The sequence below is a fragment of the Anolis sagrei genome, chromosome 5 (genome assembly GCF_037176765.1).
Source record: "Anolis sagrei isolate rAnoSag1 chromosome 5, rAnoSag1.mat, whole genome shotgun sequence".
NCBI classification, from domain to species: Eukaryota; Metazoa; Chordata; class Lepidosauria; order Squamata; family Dactyloidae; genus Anolis; species Anolis sagrei.
The window spans coordinates 109,509,340-109,529,520 of record NC_090025.1 but is presented as its reverse complement, the minus strand read 5'-3'; the positions used below and the strand labels follow the sequence as shown (position 1 = coordinate 109,529,520).

The 20,181-nt window shown below is 35.0% G+C and overlaps 1 protein-coding gene across 2 annotated transcripts in view; it reads left to right on the top strand.

The window, feature by feature from the left end:
• The window catches only part of LCORL (ligand dependent nuclear receptor corepressor like), a 69,310-nt gene that overhangs the window by 28,177 nt on the left and 20,952 nt on the right, over positions 1-20,181 (top strand). The window contains exons 3-7 of one of the 2 annotated variants that reach the window (XM_060777912.2): positions 3,297-3,376; positions 4,582-4,711; positions 6,632-6,886; positions 9,674-9,761; positions 11,137-15,761. In XM_060777912.2, the coding sequence (XP_060633895.1) occupies positions 3,297-3,376; positions 4,582-4,711; positions 6,632-6,886; positions 9,674-9,761; positions 11,137-12,166 (1,583 nt within the window). In that variant the 3' untranslated portion in view covers positions 12,167-15,761. Of the gene's footprint in view, positions 1-3,296; positions 3,377-4,581; positions 4,712-6,631; positions 6,887-9,673; positions 9,762-11,136; positions 15,762-20,181 lie in introns of those variants that run through there. The other variant, XM_060777911.2, reaches the window with a different exon arrangement.

Genomic DNA, 20,181 nt, shown 5'->3' with positions numbered 1-20,181 from the left:
TTGGATGTTAGGGAATATCAGTTTGGTAATTTGTAACGCTATTTATTAGGGGAAAAAAGTCTCTCTTTGCTTTTGTTTTATTATGATTGCTCCCATTGGAAAATGCATAAGGATGTGGGTGAACTACAATTCCCAAAATTGTGGTTCAGTCCTCCCCAAATCCTCCCTGTATTCATAGTTGGCCATGTTGGGTTTGTGTGCAAAGTTTAGACCAGATCCATCATCATCTGGGTTCAGTGTTCTCTGGATGCGGGTGAACTACAGCTCCCACAATTCAAGGTCAAACACTGCCAAATCTCCGCCAGTATTGTATTTGTTGTTAGTGGGGATCACAGTGGTCTGTGGAAGTATGAGCCCCGTCCAGAAAAAACATCGCCTAGCCCAGTGCTTCTCAACCTTGGGTCCCCAGATGTTTTTGGCCTACAACTCCCAGAAATCCAAGCCAGTTTACCAGCTGTTAGGATTTCTGGGAATTGTAGGCCAAAAACATCTGGGGACCCCAGGTTGAGAACCACTGGCCTAGCCAGATACATCATATGAACCTACAAACACTGACTTTTACTATATGGAAGATAGATAGATTGTCTGTTGCTGTTTGTCATGGCAGAAACTTTTGTTTTCATTTACACGTCTCCAGAGTATAACTGGCAATTAAAAGAAGATAGTTCATCTATTAGTGAAGTTTTGGAATAGATGAAGTATTCCTAGTTTTCTTGCCACATGGAACATTTCATATACATTGCTGACTTTGATTGTCTTATAAAAGGAAAGTCAGTGTTCTTCATGAACCAAATTTTCATATACACGAGAACAGTAATATTTTTGAAAAACGTTTCATGTTTCTAAATCATGTGCAAATGTATCTTTTTGTTCAAAATGATATAATCAGTTAACAAATTTCAAAAAATGAAAAATAAAATTCCTTTTAAGGAATTGGCTTGTTTGATAAAGGACAGTTACCTGATCAGAAGAGTCAAATGGCAAATCGTCTTCAGAGTTGCATGTAGGAGACAAATATTACAATAGTTAAAGCACCCAATAGAGGGGGAAAACCTGTGAGTACATGAAAATTCAAGGCGATAGTATCTTTCTACTTGACAATTTTCAGGGATTTGTACTTCCACCATTGCACCCCTGTGTTACAGTCAATTGAGTTGAATTACTGTAGCAACTACATTTGTGGATATCTGCAATTGGCATGTTAATTGTAGAATATGTACTTCAGTTGCATAAGCAACATGTTGACTGATAGGGTCACAATTTTGTGGGAACAGCCCCCCTGTCTTCTCTAAACAGCAGCTGGGAAGGAGAAATCTTAGTCATAATAGAACTCTCTGTACCTTAGAATGCACTGGGACATGATTTTCTAGAATTTGAAGTCATTCAGCTGGTGTTGGCAAGATCATCCTACCTTCTGAAAGTAGGAGGGTGTTTCTCATAGTGGAATGGTGAGATCTAAAAAGGTGCGCCCTGATCTGAAAATAAGACACCTAAAAAATATATGCATTGGCCCATTGTGATAATTTCACAGTGTAGATTCCAGTAGACAATTCTCTTGTGTATGTGTTGGGAGACTGACATTTTCGTTGTTTTGTCTTTTAGTCCACAGTCTAGATAAATTTTTAGCTGGTCATACCTCAACAGGTACAAAATAAGTGGTAGACTTCTAATAACTATGTAATTTAATTTGTTATACAATTTATACAAAATTTATCCAGGACTAGTGTTTACATACAGCAAACTGAAACAGTACTGGCAGGAAAATACAAAGCCATTCACACTTCTTTTTGAAACTTCAAGGTACTACAGGAAAAACAGTGTTGAGAATACTTTTTAGTTATTAAAAAAAATCCTCAAAAAAGAAAAATTGTGGGAGGAGCCATATCATGATATGTTTAGACTTTGGACCTCATCACACTTGAGCATTTTTCTACTTTAATCCACTTTCTGGGGCTTGGGCTTTAGGGAGGCCCACAGCTTCTCTGCATGAGCAGTTTAAAGGTTCCTCCCTAAACTACAAACTCTAGAATTCTTCAAGAGCAGTCACAGCAGAATTCTGGTGTTTGTAGATTAGGGAGGAGCATGTAAACCGTTTATCCAGAGAAGCCCTGGGCCTCCCTAGACTACAAGCCCCAGAATTCAGCAGTCACAGCATTTAAAGTGGGAAAATGTTCAAGTGTGATGTGGCCCCCAATTAGTGCATGCTCATGTTATCATTTATTTTATTTTATTGATAAAAATTCAGGCGCTTGATTTTGGAAAGAAGCAAGTTGTTTCACTGTTCTTCACCTTTACCCTAGTGATTATGCTCTATCTTCCAAATATTATAACTGCCATCACTGTATAGATGTGCCTGGCATTAAATCTGGGACTTTTCTTATGGAAAGCATAGCCCCAGCTTTATCTTATCTTATATTTCACTCTTCAAATATGCCTATACTGGAAAATGCAGTATCCAGAAAGATTTAAGTCGGGAGTTCTCAAACCTTTTAAACTGCAAAGCCCTTTTTGGAAGCAAATGTTTCTTGTGGAGCCCTAATAAATGTTTATATATATTATTATATATGATGTGTGTGCGTGTGTGCGTATCTCAGTCATGGTCAAACTAAATTTAACAGTATTTCACTGGAAGACCATCCAGTCCAACCTCCTTCTACCATGCAGGAAAAGCACACTCAAAGCACCCGCAACAGATGGCCACCCAGCCTTTGTAATAGTAATAGTAATAGGAGCAACCCCAGTGGCCATCCAGTCCAGCCTTTTTCTGCCATTCAGGAAAACACCCCCTAAGTAGTTGGAGGGAAATAGAATTTTAGAGCAAACAAGGCAAGGGAGAAAGGATCTGGATGATGAGGAAGGTGAGGGGAAAAGGCTTTTGGTGGCAAGGGAGGGGAGAAAAAAACCCTGGGGGTGAGGGAGACAGGAGGGGGGGGGAGCAGGAAAGAGGAGGGAAAACTTTGTAAGGGAGGAGGAGAAGGAAAGTGTGGAGCCCCTTAGTATGGTTCAAGGAGCCCCAAGGCTCTTCATAGCACACTTTGAGAACTGCTGATTTAAGTTATGCTTACTCGCTAGATTCAGCAAAACCCGAGTCAATCATGACTTAACTAACGTGATTTGGATCCATTACAATTTACTGATTGGAAAACCATTATAGATGGGAAATACACTACAATTTATAAATGTCTTCCTGATAATGAGAGTGTAAATGAAAAAATAATCATTTAAGTATGGTAGCAAGTCTCACAGTTAATAAGCTAATTCTTGCATTTTGCATTTACTTCTTCCCCTCACCCCAGACTGTGAACCAGAAGATGTGACTGACTGGTCTATGGATGAAACATGTTCCTTTTGTAATTTACATAAAGAAACAGTCAGTGTAAGTATCTGTACTATAAAGGCTTGAGCCAGTGCTTTCCCATTTCTTATTTGAATTCAAATGATTTGGAATTATTAAATGTCCATGTGCTATTTTTATATAAAAATCCTTCTTGGTGATAACTTGTAAATATATGTGCAATATTTCATCATATAATAGTCTCACTTTTTATCCCTTTTTGACAGAAAAATGCTTTGTGACTATTAAGTGATAAAAAACGAGATAGTTTTCTTTATCAGAAAATAATTGATTATTAAACCTCTGTTGAAAACAACTAGAGCAAATGACCAAAAGTATCCAGGAAGATAGATTTAAAGATTTTAATCTTTCTTCTTGGAAGACTCTCCCCCTTTGTCCTTGCTTTTCATATCTGACACACTGTCTTCGGCAGTGCTCGTGTCAGAGATTTTGTCCTCACTATCACTCTCCTACAGTGCTTCGTCCTCAGATCCATCCAGTATATTTCTTAAAAGTTTTCACAACTTTTTTCTCTGGGATAAGGTCACAACATTTCATTACCCAGTACACATGAGTTCTAAGGATGGGAACTTCGCAGTTCCAGCAGGTGTCAGTTGGTGATCACCACTCATAATCCATTCATTGCACAAGTGGTCTTTAAAGGGCTTGTTCACTGTGGTTGCAGGATAGATGTTAAGCCACCAGGAATGACTTCCTCTTGTGTCTTATTGTCACAGAGAAGTTCCTTCACTTCCTTGACAATGTGACTTTGGCAACTGTCCAAAACTAGCAGAGCTGGCTGTTTCCTTCATGTGCTCAATCTGCCATGAGTTCTAAGTTGATCCGATTCTTTGCCTGCACTCATACATGAATCCCACAGAGAAATTGTACTCCCTCACTCACCTGCTTACACACCTGCCAACTTGCCTGCCTTTCAGGCATGATACTTCCTACAGCTAATTCCAAAAGCACAGCACGGGCAGGTGTGGAGACAACTTGAGTGAATGAAAGAAGTGTCGTGCCTTAAAAGGGATGGGCAGATAAAGCATTTCATTGGGGCGATGAATCAGGGCTGCCGCTATTATGCAAGGAAAGCAAAAATAGTGGTTTTTGGGACTCCCAAAAATTGGGGTGCAACTATTACACTGTATTTTCTATTATGTGATGAAATACTGTAAGCTTCTGTTGTTCTCCCTACCCCCCAAGTTAGCTCATATAGCTTTTTGGGATTTCTTTATATTTTCCAGGATCATACAACAGTTATTGGTTCTTTGCAGTCAACACCTACAGAGGAATTATCATCTCAGGGCCAGTCCAACACTGATAAAATTGAGTGCCAAGCAGAGAATTACCTAAATGCACTCTTTCGCAAGAAAGGTGATATTATTTCAATTATAATTGTGGTTATGATACAGAATTTCATTATAGGTAGTCTTTTATTTTCCCTCAATTTTCAGAATGTATGCTTAACCATATTTCATAGTATTGTTTCTTCTTATAGACTTTTCTTGTCCTTTATTCTGTTCATTGTATGTTCTGTTTGTCAACTTAGTAAGGATCAGCCCATTTTTCCCATTCATTTTTGTCTTTCATTGTGTTTTACATTGGGAGCTTGCTGATTTCAGTGTATTAAGGGATATAACTTGGACTTTTGCCTGACATAGCTTGTTGCACTTTAAAGATCCTAATTTGTGCTGTGGCACTCATTGGCAGTATGTTTTTTTTTTAGTTACTGCAGCTTCAAGATCCCCTTGAAGCTGCATTAAATGGTCAGTGTAGATGTGCGTTTTGGACTCTTCTGCTGAGTACGTTCCCTCCAGAATTTGTCGCCTTTCAATATGTCTTTCGTTCTCATATTTATTCATTGTTTCTCATCTCTTTTTTACTCATAAAGAGTTCATTTAATAACAAAATATGTTTAATATAGACAGAACAGTTCTGAACAAATGAACACAAAGATTTAGGTGTTAAATGCTTCAGGTTACATGGGCACTTTCCAAGGAAGTTTCTTAGCTACAATGTGAAATATTACTGAAATATTTATATTCTGTATCTAAAATCTCAGACTGTCATACAAACATAATGTGATTGCAAAATTGTGTGTGTGCGTGAAACTGCAAAATCTATACAATACAGACCGTGCATTTGTTTTAGTAGAGATATAGAAATTGCCATCAGTTGCAGGGATCCATTTAAGCTGCAAGGACCTACAGGTATAATGATCTCCTTACCTTCCAGTATCATCTTCGTAATTCTCATATCTGATATTAACTGTGTGTTTCTTGCTATTTTTGCGAAACTCTTTGATTTTAATCTTTCATTTCAATCTGGTCTGATGTGGGTGAAAGATATTCTTTTATCTTTTTTCTTATTGTGTACTGCAAACCCATTTTGGGGGGAAAACGTCTTTGAAAGGAGAGTGGTTAATATGTTAAGTGGCATTGAACTAGATTACATTTTGACCCTCAGACACAATTCTTCAGGCAAAAATATTTGGAATCACATAAAGATGAAACACATATTTACCGAATCAGATTAAAACGTTGGGCCACAATTAGGCTTTTTAAAAACAATTTTGAAATTATTCCTGTAAGCAAAAATTATACATATCTGTGTTAAAACCGAACTTGTTATGTTTTTTATTTTAAACTCGAATTCTAAAATATGTATGCTCTGTTGGGATCTTAGACTTGAAAATGTTGTTTAATTAGGCAAGTAAACCAACAGACAGCAACAACTGCATATAAAGTGGTTATAAATAATACACAGGACATTAAGTCTGTACTATATGTAATAATTCCTATTTGGTTACACTTCCATATAAATCTCAGTAAATACATTTTGGTTAAAGTCAGGGATTGGACTACTTCCTCAGTGTTGCAGTGCATTGTTCCGTGCATTTTTCCAATGGAAGGGGCAGAATGTAGCAGATTTTTAAATGAAAATAATAAAATTTATGATGTTATTTATGCCATTATTAATAATTTGAAGGTCAACCATGCTTAAAGAATTAGGTTTTGCAAAGATAAACTTCAATAATAACAAACATAATCCCCACAGCTCTGGTTTAAAAAGTTCTAGGGGAGAGGAAACCTTTTGAGATTTCCAAATGTGGCCTACAAGATCTCTCTTTCAGGATCCACTCACTAAACTCCTATATGCAGGTATTTCCTGTAGTGCCAGTAAGAAAGAGATCTGCTCCTTCTGTATAAGGGGAAAGGTATACATGAAGTAGTCAATATTCCATTGGGTAAACAGGTACTTCATGTACATTTCTTATCTGTTTTCTCCCCACAGATCTTCCTCAGAACTGTGATCCTAACATTCCCCTAGTCGCTCAGGAATTAATGAAAAAGATGATTCGTCAATTTGCAATTGAATACATTTCAAAAAGCAGTAAAATGCAAGAAAATAGAAACGGTTCATCATATGATATGAGTCTGATACGCAAAGATATTCAAATCAACCAAACAGAAAATTCACTTCAGGAAGAACAGGATAGCCCTCTAGACCTCACTGTGAATCGAACTCAAGAGCAGGATACTCAGCAAGGTAATTTTTTATTATGCATTTTCATTTACACTGTAGAATGACTTGCCGGAAAGGATTCAACAGCTAAACAAGTTGCCAGACTTTAAAACATTCCAGCAGGCCTACCCAATTAATTTTAAACTATAAATTTTAAATTGCATGATTTTAATCTTCGCTCTATGTCTTTTAATATATGTATTTTAGTGGTTTTATGTCTTATCTATTATGTACTACAACTTTGTTGTACCCTGCCAAAAGCCTTGAGGGGAGACCGGTAACAAAATTTGTGATGATGATGATGGTATCTTGTTTGTGAGGTACCTTTTCCCCACTGAAGTAAGCAGTTCTTACTCAACCTCAAAAAAATAGACTTCCAAAATTGTGCTTTTTAGAACACTCTAATGACCAAAACCAAGCTTCCTGGTCAGAACAATTAACAAGATTCCTCCGCACCTGTGGATTACAAATTGCCTCCTTAGGCCAGAATAGAGATGCTGAAAAAAGGACAGTAACTCAAAGGATCCTAGATATTGAAGCCCAGAAAGATATAGCCACCCTGTCAAACACAGGATCCCTGAAGTGGTTAGGGCATTTTAAACATCATTTCCAGAGGGCGCCATACCTAAAAGCTGACATGCCAAGACACCTAAGAACCACTTTTACCAGGACAAGATTCGAACAAATTGAATCCATGGAGAGACACGTTAGATTCAATCATATCCCATACGAGGAAAGGCTATGTATCTGTGGTGCCCCTGAAGTTGAAAATCTGGACCACACTTTACATCAATGCAATCTATATGAAAAAGAAAGGAAACAATGCTTATGGCCTTTTATTTGCAATAAAACAAGTTGGGATACAGCAGCCAAAACTTCATTTCTGTTGGCTGGTTATAATCCCATTCTGACAACACACGTTGCCCTTTATCTGTTTAAAGCTGCTAAAAGGAGGTCAGAGTACATAGATCAGATTGGGGTGCAGTGTAGGGGAGACGAGGATAGTTGATGCATATATTTATGGCTACCTGTATATTTGTATTTTATTTTAAGAGGACTAGATGTATGTTGTATGTTGTGTGTTATGTCTACATTGTTTGTTTTTGATAAGGCCAGTTGGCTAATCAATAAAATTGTTGTTGTTGTTACCTAAAATGGTGCATATTTATTTCCTTTCTGTAAGGGATGAAATAATAGGTTTAAGCTTCTTTCCTTGTGATGTTATGATAAATCTCTCTAAGCTTGTTTTATGTTACTCATTTTCTTGGTAACAGAATACAGATGCAGTACCAAGTAAAAACAGGTCTTGATCCCCTCGCTAGCAGAAGAACTTCCCCAGTATTTTTTTCACATATTTCTTGAACAAAGGTTAAAAAAATCTGCTCTAAAATGACAATAATTATTTCTAGAAATAATTATTTCTAGTGGTTGCAGAGGGTATTTCCATGCGTTTGAATGTTCTGAAGGGAACTCCTATGTGATTACTGAATAAGATGATAAGTTGAGAAAGAGATATTTCTTTTGTATTGAATATATTACTTTATAGTTATTAACATTTTGAGGTAGAGAGGGAATTTGGATCTTTATACTGTTGGCTCTATGTAGAATGAGTATCCTAGACCATACATTTTGGCTTGGTCTACACATGCAACTGAAAGAGAAATACATAGCAGAATGGACTCTAGCAGATTGGAAAATACTTCTTTATGTAGAAGTATACATTTAGTGTAGTAGGGACCTTTGGAACATAATTACGTTCTCCTGTTGTGCTGTGTTTTTGCTTGCTCTGAGTGAGCATGCAAAGGTGGCATTCTGTTCCTGCAAAGTGCCATGATACTGTACATTTTGCAACCACAGAAATCTGTTTATTTTATTGTATATATAAATTAGGTCTTTTATATAAAGCATTGGGAACACAAGTTGGCTTTGGTCCTGACTATATTGTAATAATTCATTCAAAATGCCTGGTGTGTCAATTCATGTGAACCCCATGAATTTTATAGGGTGTTATTAAGCAAGGAGTACTCCATGGTGTTTTCCTTCCTATGAAATATTTCCTACACCACCTGATATTTCTTGGCAGTCTCCCATCAAAGTGTTAACTTGGGGTGATCTTGCTTAGCTTCCAAGATCACATGGTATCTGGTATCTTTGGAGTACCTGTTATGCATATATGCTACCTCATGATCTTCATCAGGTTTTCTAAGGTAAGGAATACTCAGAGGTAGCTTTAACAGTTCTTTCCTCTGTAATATAGTTTACAGTATCTGGTATTTGTTGGCAGTCTACCATTCAAGTTCTAATCACGTAATATAATAAGATTATTAATAATCGCTTTGGCCATAACTTCATAACCACAGATGTATTAACATCAGTATCTGGTCATATTCATCAATAAAGGTTGATTAATATTGCCTGTTTATTTATTTATTTATTTATTTATTTATTTATTTACTGTATTTGTATGCTGCCCCTCTCAGCCCGCAGGTAACTCAGGGCCGTTAACAGAGGCAACAATTCAATGCCCAACAACAGCATAAAACATTTAAAAAACATTGACATGTAATATAAAACCCTAGCAATATCAATTAAAACATAAATCATATGTGTCTCTTAATTAAAAACGTTGTCCATCAAAAATCGTATGTGTCTCTTAATTATAAACTAGATCATCCAAGTAACCTCACAATTACATATCTGCATTTTTGTAAAGTCAAGGAATATGTTTACAAAAAAATCCTTTAAAATGAATTTTGCTGCTACAAAGGAAAGCCATTTTTTAAATAACCTTTACATTTTCTGGTATAATAGGGGATGAAGTGCTAGATCTCTCTACAAAGAAAGCAAGCTTGGAACAGTCAGCATATGATGGATCATGTTCTGAAAATTCAGTGTTTGGGTAAGTAACATTACAGTATTCTTGTATATTTTAAACATAATAAATGACAATAAGAGTTACATTTGAAGAAATATATTGTTGTTTTTGATTTGTGTAAGTATGTGTTGACACACAGTTACCTCTTGCTTTGCCAGAGTTTATCTCATAATTCTGTGTTTGTGTATAACTCATGTGTTTCATTTTGTGTTTTTCACTTTTTCTGTTAAAGAAAAGTTATCAGAACAATCACCAAACTTTAGTTCATGTTACAAAAATTGAATTGACTATTTTGTACTTAATAGAACTGAGAAACTAGGGAGCAGGGAAAAATATTCTCCATAATGCAGTAACTTACTAATTGAGGTGGTGGAAAATATTTACATTTTACTAGAGTTTTTGAGTTAGGAAGATTTTTTTTTAAGCTGTGAACTTTTTCCCCTTTAAAAAAGAGATCTCTTGATGGCTATTCTTTCATTTTGAATCTACTTTTGGAATGTGGTGTCAGGTTGCTAAGATCTCCATTCATGAATAGATACTTAGTGCCCTGATATGTAGTCTTTACTTAAATAATGTTATAATTTTGGCAATCTTCCACTCATAGTAAGTTTTTTTGTTAGTTTTGTAGTTTCATTTTTGTAATGCAAGTAACAGTCCAAAGCATTATTCTTTGACCCAAATCATATATATATAAATATTATATGTATATATATATATATATATATATATATATATACATACACATATATACATATATTATATATATATATATATATATATATATATATATTTACACTCTCACACATATTCACTGTATTATGGGGAAAACCCCTGACATTCTAATTAGATATGAACTAAACCGACATTCTAATTAGATATGAACTAAACAACACGAGAATTTAATTGTAAACTTGAAATAATAGTTGGATATCTAAGATAGTTTATATTAGAATGACAACAAAGTTTATGTGAGGGGGTTGACTCTTTTATTACTTGTTTAGCGGTAACGTCACGTTTCTACTAACAAAAACTCCATTAGGGCATTGGGCATTCAGAGGATGTTAAATTGTGAAAATGAAAGTTTTAACTGTTACCCTGCAAACATCTGTCAAAATGGAATTGCAAGCATTTGAGAGAGTTATCTGATACTGAGCTGAGATATAAAGTTCTTGGAAGGGCTGCTGTAGAAGCTGGGGTATTATTTTGGCGTATGGTCCTACCAGAACTGTAACTTTTGCTATGGTAATCAATAGCTACAGCAACTCAAAGACTTAAAACTATCAGAAGCAGTGATGTTACCTAAGCAAGGAGTATAATAAAGGAGTGGACCCTTCCCTTCCATAGCTGTCTGAGAGTCTCTCATGCATCAGTTCACCATCGTTTCATTCCATCCATCCAGGAGACACCACAGACACAGAGAGGACTATGTGGAAAGAAGTGCTGAGTTTGCAGATGGTTTGCTCTCAAAAGCGTTGAAAGACATTCAGTCCGGAGCACTGGACATTAATAAAGCAGGCATACTTTATGGCATACCTCAAAAAACTTTACTTCTCCACTTAGAAGCCTTACCAGCAGGAAAGCCTGCATCTTTTAAAAACAAAACTCGGGATTTCAGTGACAGTTATTCTTACAAAGACAGTAAAGAAACATGTGCAGTGCTGCAAAAAGTCGCCTTGTGGGCAAAAGCTCAAGCAGAGCGCACAGAAAAAAGTAAACTCACTCTACTTGAAACCTCAGAATTAAGATTCCCAACAGCTTCCAGTTACCTCCACCAGTTAACTCTACAAAGAATGGTCACTCAGTTTAAAGAAAAAAATGAAACTGTACAATATGGAACATCAGGTCCAACTGTACAGTTAAAAATTCCTCAGCTGAGAATTAGCACTGTTCCCAAACAACAGCCTGATAGTGCTGGACTTCTGGATGTTATGTACCATGTTTCTAAAACCTCAACAGTCTTAGAAGGATCAGCTCTTCAAAAACTGAAAAGTATACTTCCTAAACAGAACAAAATTGAATGTTCTGCATCTGTAACTCAGTCAAGTGTCGACTCCTACTTTCTGCATGGGGACCTCTCTCCTTTGTGTCTTAATACTAAGAATGGAATTATAGATGGCACCTCTGAATCCACGGAAGACGGTTTGGATCGCAAGGATAATAAACAACCAAGAAAAAAACGTGGCCGCTACCGGCAATATGATCATGAAATTATGGAAGAAGCTATCACAATGGTAATGAGTGGGAAAATGAGTGTTTCCAAAGCACAAGGAATATATGGGGTACCTCACAGCACTTTAGAGTACAAAGTTAAAGAAAGATCTGGAACACTGAAGACTCCACCGAAGAAGAAGCTCCGCTTAGACACTGGGTTGTTTAATATAACAGATTCAGGGACTGGCACCTGCAAAAATAGCAGCAAGCCAATGTAGTTTAACTGGTTAGATGTGTGTGTGTGCTTGCGTGTGTGTGTTGTTCATTGTGTGTGTGTGTGTGTGTGTGCACTTGCATGTGCACACATGTGTGTAAACATACACACATGAAAAACAAATGTTCACTTAGACAGGAGACATGAAATTTTACAGTCCAGAAACCACATACATGCCTTTTTGAAGAATAATTTTATTCAGGGTTTTCACTGTGGACAAAATGATAGAATTGATCACAATTGTGATTGTTTGTATTTAATATAACTCTTGTACAAATAAGTGAAAAAAATTCAGGTTTAATTTAGTAGTCATGAGCATAAAATGTTTGGAATAACATGTATTTGTTATGTGAAGCATTATTTTTATTGATGAAGAGTGACCCTAACCTTTCGATAATCCATCTTATTAAGGAAGTACATGATTAATGCTTTAGAGACATTTATGCCTCTCAGAATATTTTCAGAAGTCTCAAGTAACTGAAAATATATCAATCAAGGGAACCTTAAAGAGGATAATGGTAGTTTCTTAACATGGAAACTACTTGTAGCATGAAGTATTAGTAAAGTGCAGAATCTGTAATGGAGGAGAAAGTACATTAAAGTTTAACATCTGATATAGATAAAGCATTTCAGTTTTCAAAGCGTGTGTTAGATATACAACTGAGGTCTTATCATTTTATTGTTGGTTTAGCAAGAAATTTGGTGTTTACAACATATATACTTGTGAAAACTGACAAATTTAGTGTAGCTATAGAATAATTATTAAATAAGATGGAATACTAAAGGCATAAAAATGTAACTGTTTTCCTTTAGTGGGGAAAATAAGCTAACGTGTAAGGGTTTAAGATGAAAGTTGGAATGCAGATTAGAGCATGTTCATAATGTGCACAGAATGAGCTTGAGAATGGTTATTTTGGTTTAAGTGTGCTGGTTAGTTGATGTTATGACTACTTACATTTATTTAAGGATTGTGTAACACTCCTGTTGAAAAACCTCAGTATAACAGTAATGTATTTGCTGCTGTGACGTTTCAAAACTTTCAGTTTATCAAAATGAATATCAGGTTTTCATTTTGGTGGGCCGACGCATCATCACTTTGCTAATAACCAAATTTTACAGTTCAGGGTCTTGATAGATTTACAGATACAAACAGGGAAACTGTTTTGAACTTTCAGTACTATAATTTTTTGTATATTTGCTATTTGGAAACTGGACAGTTCATTTTAGATATATAACTTTTCAAAGAATCTCAGAGGACCAGTTATCTTTAGATGACAGTTTTTAAATAACTTCAGAAGTATTCATGTTCGCATGATCTTCTAAAGATACTCAAAGGGTTATGTTGCTCTGTTCCCTTCTATCATCAATATGCAGACTGTGCACCCGGGCAGTCTGGGGCCATAGGAAGTCTGTATGCAATCCAAATCCCATCCTCTGTTTAGTCACATTATGCAAACTCCATATTTCATGTACCTCTGAGGGTGAAGCAGTTCTAGATCCTGAAAGTTCCTTATTTGATAAGTTCTTTTGCATACTTTTGAGCCATGGGATGAAGGAATGCAAGAGAGTTTTCAACCCCTGTGAGGATACATTTGTATGTGGACACTAAGGGAAGTATCATACCCATTACTTAACTTGGATATACAATCATATTACATACACAGTGGAATTAAGGCATCCATGCCTCTTTTTATTAAAAACTACTTTCTTTTTTTAAAAAAAATGGAAAATTACAATATTAGAATCTTTATCTGTTTTACCTATATGGTTGTTATCCAACCCATTTAGCATACATTTGCTAAAAGATTGCATAATTTAGTATATAATTTGCATATAATGTTTTTAAAGTACACCATTTAACTTATTTGATTCATTGTTATTGAGTTAACAATGAACTCGATAAACACTCAGTCCTTACTGATTTTTTACAAATTGAAGGCACTTACACAATAAAGATTAACACTATGACAGTCAACACATCTACTGTTTGCCTTGTTAGATATGCATTCAATTTTTGCTCATTTGCATATTGGGAAGCAAATCATTATAAACCAAGATTTTCATTAGATTGCTGACACTGTTAAATATTAAATGTCAAGGTCATCTTTAATTTTTTTAAAAACAAAGCCATATTTTTGTCAGAATTCAAAATATTAATTTGTTGCATTTTTCCCCAATAGTAAACAAGATTACAAGTCTCAATACTTTTTCAATAACACTTTATTCCTGTTTTTAATTTATGGCTTAAAAGCATGGGCTGGGATCCAAAGGGACATTGTACAAACATACCATCTTTTGCATTCCTCTTCTTACCTTGTGTCCTCAGTTATGTTGAGCAAGGGATAGAGGTGTGTGGCTTTGCCACTCATGCTGGTGGGAGGCTGAAATCTCAGCTTTTGGAAATTTTGTCAGACAACATTACATTTTAGCCAGAAATGTATATCAAAGACAAGTTACACAACACATTTAATATCATTTAAAAGATGGCCTGACCAAAAATAACAGATTCATAAAATCAGGGATCATTTTGCTATTGACTTTAGCAGTGGTAGTTTTGTATGTAATATTATAATTAATTTTCAGCATTTTAGTACTTGTATTTATTTTTTGCCAGAAATAGTATATTAAACTATTTTTTGATAGTTTGTAGATAATGCTCAACCTGTAAGTTTTAAAAAGAAATGTAATTATTTCTAACAAATAGGTGGAACCTTTGATTATACAACTGAGGAAAGGCAGGGAAACACATAGACTCCCCTTATTAAAATCCTAATGTATTTGTTTTAAAAGTTGTTTAAATTATAATTTTGAAGTACTTTTAAAATTCAGTTACCAGTCGCTACTTAGAAATTGACAAGTTTCTGAAAATTCATATTTCAGCAGACTTTTAAATGAAGGTGAAAGCAAGCCCTACATGCTTTCTACTTATTTGAATGTTTCTCAAGTATTTTATATTAAAAAACAGTGCCTCTGTTTTTAGAACTACTGCTCAGTAAAGTTGTTTAAACCATTTCTGGTAGCTAATGACTATTTTATATTAAATTAAATTGTATATTAACTTTAGGTGAGACTGATTTTTTAGCTGTTTACAGTACAAATAACTGTATTTGTGGGTTTTTTTATTGCAGTATTTCCATTGTTGCAGTAATTTAGTAAAACTCTGTGGCTGCCTTGATTTTTGACAAATTTTGTTAATAACAGATTTCTAGGTAATTAGTTCTATTTATGCATAAATCAATTGCACTATAATTCATGAATTATTTATTACAATATTTTCTAATTAATTCCATGTATTTTGTCTTGTGTTGTAAATGTACTGTAATTCTGTTTCCTCCGTGTTGTTATATTTCTAAATCTGATTGTATGAATTTGTTAATGTGTTTCTATGTTGTAATTTTTAGTAAAGCACTTCAATGCTTTTGCACAGAAATTTACAACACTGATGTGTGATTGATTTGCTCATTCAGTAAAAAGAAAAAATACTTTATGTTGGCTGATTTGATTTTCTCTATATACACAACCACATTGGCTTAACAAGCCTATAGAAAACATGACAGCATTTTTACGTAAAGAACAATAAAGAAGGAGAGAATTTTCAACTGGGTTGTGTCCATGGTTAATTTTTTTTTTAATATTAGCAATGTAAGTGCAATGTGCCATTCTTTTCCTCAAAACAAAATGCTGGCATTCCACAAAACCTGTGCAGAGAGAACTAAAATATTATTATATATGACTACGTTTATATCCTTGAAAGTTCAGTGTGCTCTGATTACTAAACCGAAAAACATTATCCAGTATCAAGAAGCTAAACCATTCCATTTATACATTATACATATTTCAGCATAGTCCAGCTCTGAATTCTGTTCCTACAATCCCTGTCATTATTAGAATTGTAGGTTTTTAATAAATAACCGACTTCCTGTCTTTTTGATCTAATAACATGAAGCATGCTACAATGTGGGGTTGAGGTGACCTCTGAAAAGTCATACATCCTAAAGTGTGCTAAACAAATCTGTTATATTTTGGTTATATAGACATACCCATTGCCATTAATTGGATTTACAAAATAGCATTTCTCTGAAGAGAAATTGTCCATTAGAAGCACGTTTTTAAGCTTTCTCTGTAGGAGGAGATAATACTTATAGAATAATTTTAATGTAGAAATACTTCTTATACTCATGTGTAAGTCTAGAAATTTTAATCAAAAAAGCAACCCCCCCCCCCCAAAATTGGTTGATCTATCCATGAGTCAGTTTAAGTACTGTTTTTTCACTCTTATTTTTTTTAAAGGAGCCATCGCCTTCTCAGAGGACCTTTTTTTATCATCATTTAATACTGTAGCTAAACTTTTATCAATAAAGGAACTGTGCAGAATTACCCTTGACTTATCCACATGTCATAATCACAATCAATAGTTTTTGGTCCCTAATCCACCCTCAAATTATACATGAGGTTATCTTATACACTAATATATAATGGTACATTGTTACTAATGTTTCCTAGAATCACAGACAGCATTTAAATGGGAGAATTACCAGAAGGAAGTTAGAGTGTCTGTTCTTACAGAGTCACCCCCTAAAGAATTTCCCTTCCCAGAATATAGCCAGATCAATCCACATTTTGGAACCTCATTGGAGGAAAAATTAAACAGCTACAGTGGAGCTATGTTTGATAGTAATGCAACAGGGAAGAGGAAAGAAAAAAAACAAACAATCCTAAGCAAAAGTCTTCTCCTAAGCAAAAGTCTTCATGTTAGTGTTTGGGTTAAAACAGTTTTTGAAATATTTCCCCTTCAGTTCTTCGTTCTGTCTTCAGCCTACTGTCAGCAAAAATGTTTTCCTGAACCAGTTACGCTAAGAATCTGAAACATGTATAGCAGCCATCTGCTCTGAATGTGTAGGTAGTCTTGTTGTTACTGAAAGGACCTGAAGTAATCTATCTCACTAAAAGTGACTTGAGTCTTATAAAAAATTTTTATATGGTAATAACAAAGGTTTATTGTTTCTCTGCGGTACCCACTTGGAACCAATATTTTATTTCCAGTAGCCTACTTTCCAGAATTATCCTGGTATTTCACTGACAAGGTGGTCAGTGTATTCAGCTGCACATACCAATGTATGTTCATAAAAAGGTATGAGATGTTTGTCTAGACCAGGCCTTCTTAAACATTTTTTAGTCACAACCCCTTTTCACTCGATAAATTTTTATGTGACCCCAGATCTATAGGTATATAACATAGGCATACAAATCAAACATTTACTGACAATAAATCAGGATTTGCAAGGCTTGCTTAATGGGCCAAATTTCTTTTTTTGTGGAATACAGCTGAAGCATTTTCTGCAGAGTCAACTGTAAACACTGCATGTTGTTGCTAACAGATTTGTGTAAATGACTTGAGAAACCTTTTACTGCTGCCAGATTTTTCGTGATTTCAGCATTGCACCTCAAGGACCACATTGGGGTTGAACTCACAGCTTAAAAAGCAGTGATCTAGACCATTGTTGTCTTTTTGACTGACTGGTTTTCACAAGTCTTCGGCAGAGGTGTTTCCTAGATCCGCTGTCAGATACCTTACAGCTAGAGGTGTAGATAGAATGTGGAATCTTACGTATATATTTCTAGGATTTTTTTTCTGCTGAGCTGTTGGGCTTTTGATTGGCTTGTTCAATCAGACTTCAGCCACTATGAGAGTCTCTATTGTTTTGGCAATCCAAGATTATAGACATTTTTGTTATTTTAGCCCTTTTTAAAAATAGCTGGTACCAGTACCAGACTAGAGTAATGGAAGATTATGGAAAAATTAAATATTTTTTGGCAAGAGCAAAAAGAGCAAAGCTATCCGGTACAATTTGAGGAAAAAAAGTGATCTGGCATCATATTTAATATTATAGTCAGTACTTTTTTTCTGTATTCCACAAGGTTTAGAACAGTAAATACAGAATAGAATAAATATAAGTAACTAGTTTCATGTTCAGAGTTTGGTGATATGTTTGAAAATATGTACTTTTCTGAAACAGAATTATATTAATATTTATTTTCTTTCAATTGGTACTTTGAATAAATTCTGATAGTTGTTATAAGACTGAGGTGGTAATTCAGGAATTTTCTTCTGAAATCTATATTTCCTTTGTGCTATGGGCTATTGGCCTTTCAGTTTGATTGGTAAGTAGTTGAGTTTTTAATTTAGTTAGAACATTGAATTGGTTATTGTAGTTGCAGACTTATTTAGATGTAGATCCTTAAGAGAATTAATCTAAAATGTTTAAAGATCTGCTGATTTCCCAACATTAATTAAGCTTTCATGTAATCTGAAAAACAGGCATAACACACTCAGAGAAAGAAACACACAACTAGGGTGGTAACTTCATTTTTTGACTCAGAAGAACAATGATTTTACTTATTTATTTATTTTGGACATTTTTATCCTGTCCCATCTCGACCTCTGCAGAGGGACTAACAGCCAACACACCATGGTGCCCACAATCAAAAGCATTAATATACAATTTAAATAAAAACAGTATAAAAACATTCAAAGAGTATTAAAACATTTTATGACAACATTCAACCATATCTGTGAGTTTAACTTTTGCAGATTTGATTATTCACTGATTTAATTCATATATTTACTCTCGGAATCTCTGGGTCCTCCACTGTGACTCTGTAGTCAACTTCCAGCAGATTGAACTGGAGAATTCAGAGATTCTTAGAGAGGTATTCTATCAGATTAAACAATAGTGTTATTTTATTCACAGTTGTCCAACTTTTGTGGGGTTCCTGCCCAGGAACCCCACAAAAGGGCCTGCTGTCTTATGAATGAAGGGTCTCTTTCCTTTAAATGCACAGCAACACAATTCCAGAAGAATACATGGGGATACTTTTTCCTTTAATGAATGAAGAGAACTATCTGTACAATGGTCGATTTGCTTATTGAAGTAAAATGCAGATAATGCATATTTGTATCTGTGGTGAAGATATAAAAAGAAAGTGCTAAATCCAAGTACCGGTCCCATCTAATGCGTAAACTTGGTGAGTAAATGGGACTTGATAAGTCAACATGCAAAGGAGTCTCCTCTAATTGTGACTAACAATTCCATTTAGTCCAGTATTTAAAATGTTAAGAACAATATTTATAATGACTTAAGAATTTTAAAAGATACAATTCCAATGCCACAGGGCATCTTTTCAAATAGGCTTTAGAAATCCACAGTAACCAGTGAATTTATAGTACTGTAAACATGTTTAGAAGGAGACCAGGTCCAAATGAAGTACATCATGACTTTTAAGTGCATAGTGTTGTACAATTAATTATATCATACCCTTCTAGGCAAAGCCCAAAACATAAAAAGGATTACCTTTCTAATTCTGTAATTTCCTACATGAACATTAAAAAGCATTATATTGCTGTTTCACTTCCCAACCCTGAACACTTTCCCTTCAAATTAAGGGCCACCTCATAAAAAGCCATTTTCTACATTGGTAGAACAGCCATATAAGAAGTTGTGTGTATGCACACTATCATGTTTTTCAAACACAAATAGTATTTTTTTTCTGTGAAGTGATAAGCCATGCATGAATGGTAGGTTCTTTGCTTTGCTAATATATATGCAGCATAAAATGTACTTTAGGATACATGCATTTTTAAGATACTTCTAGAATATGTTAAAATACTTTAAGAAATTTGTTTTATCTAAAGCAGTAGTTCTCAACCTGTGGGTCCCCAGGTGTTTTTGGCCTACAATTCCCAGAAATCCCAGCCAGTTTACCAGCTGTTAGGATTTCTAGTTGAAGGCCAAAACATCTGGGGAGCCACATTGTTGAGAACCAGTGATCTATAGCATCCTGAATCAATGTTGAACTGAGTATTTTTAATGTGCTCAGACTTACAACTATAGTGTCTAATAATTAAAATTTCTCCTTAAAGGGAGACAAGATTTATTATTTCATACTTAATATCCTTTGTATTTTAACTATGTTGTGCCCCGCCTCAACCTGTGAGGATAGGCGGCTAACAAATACATT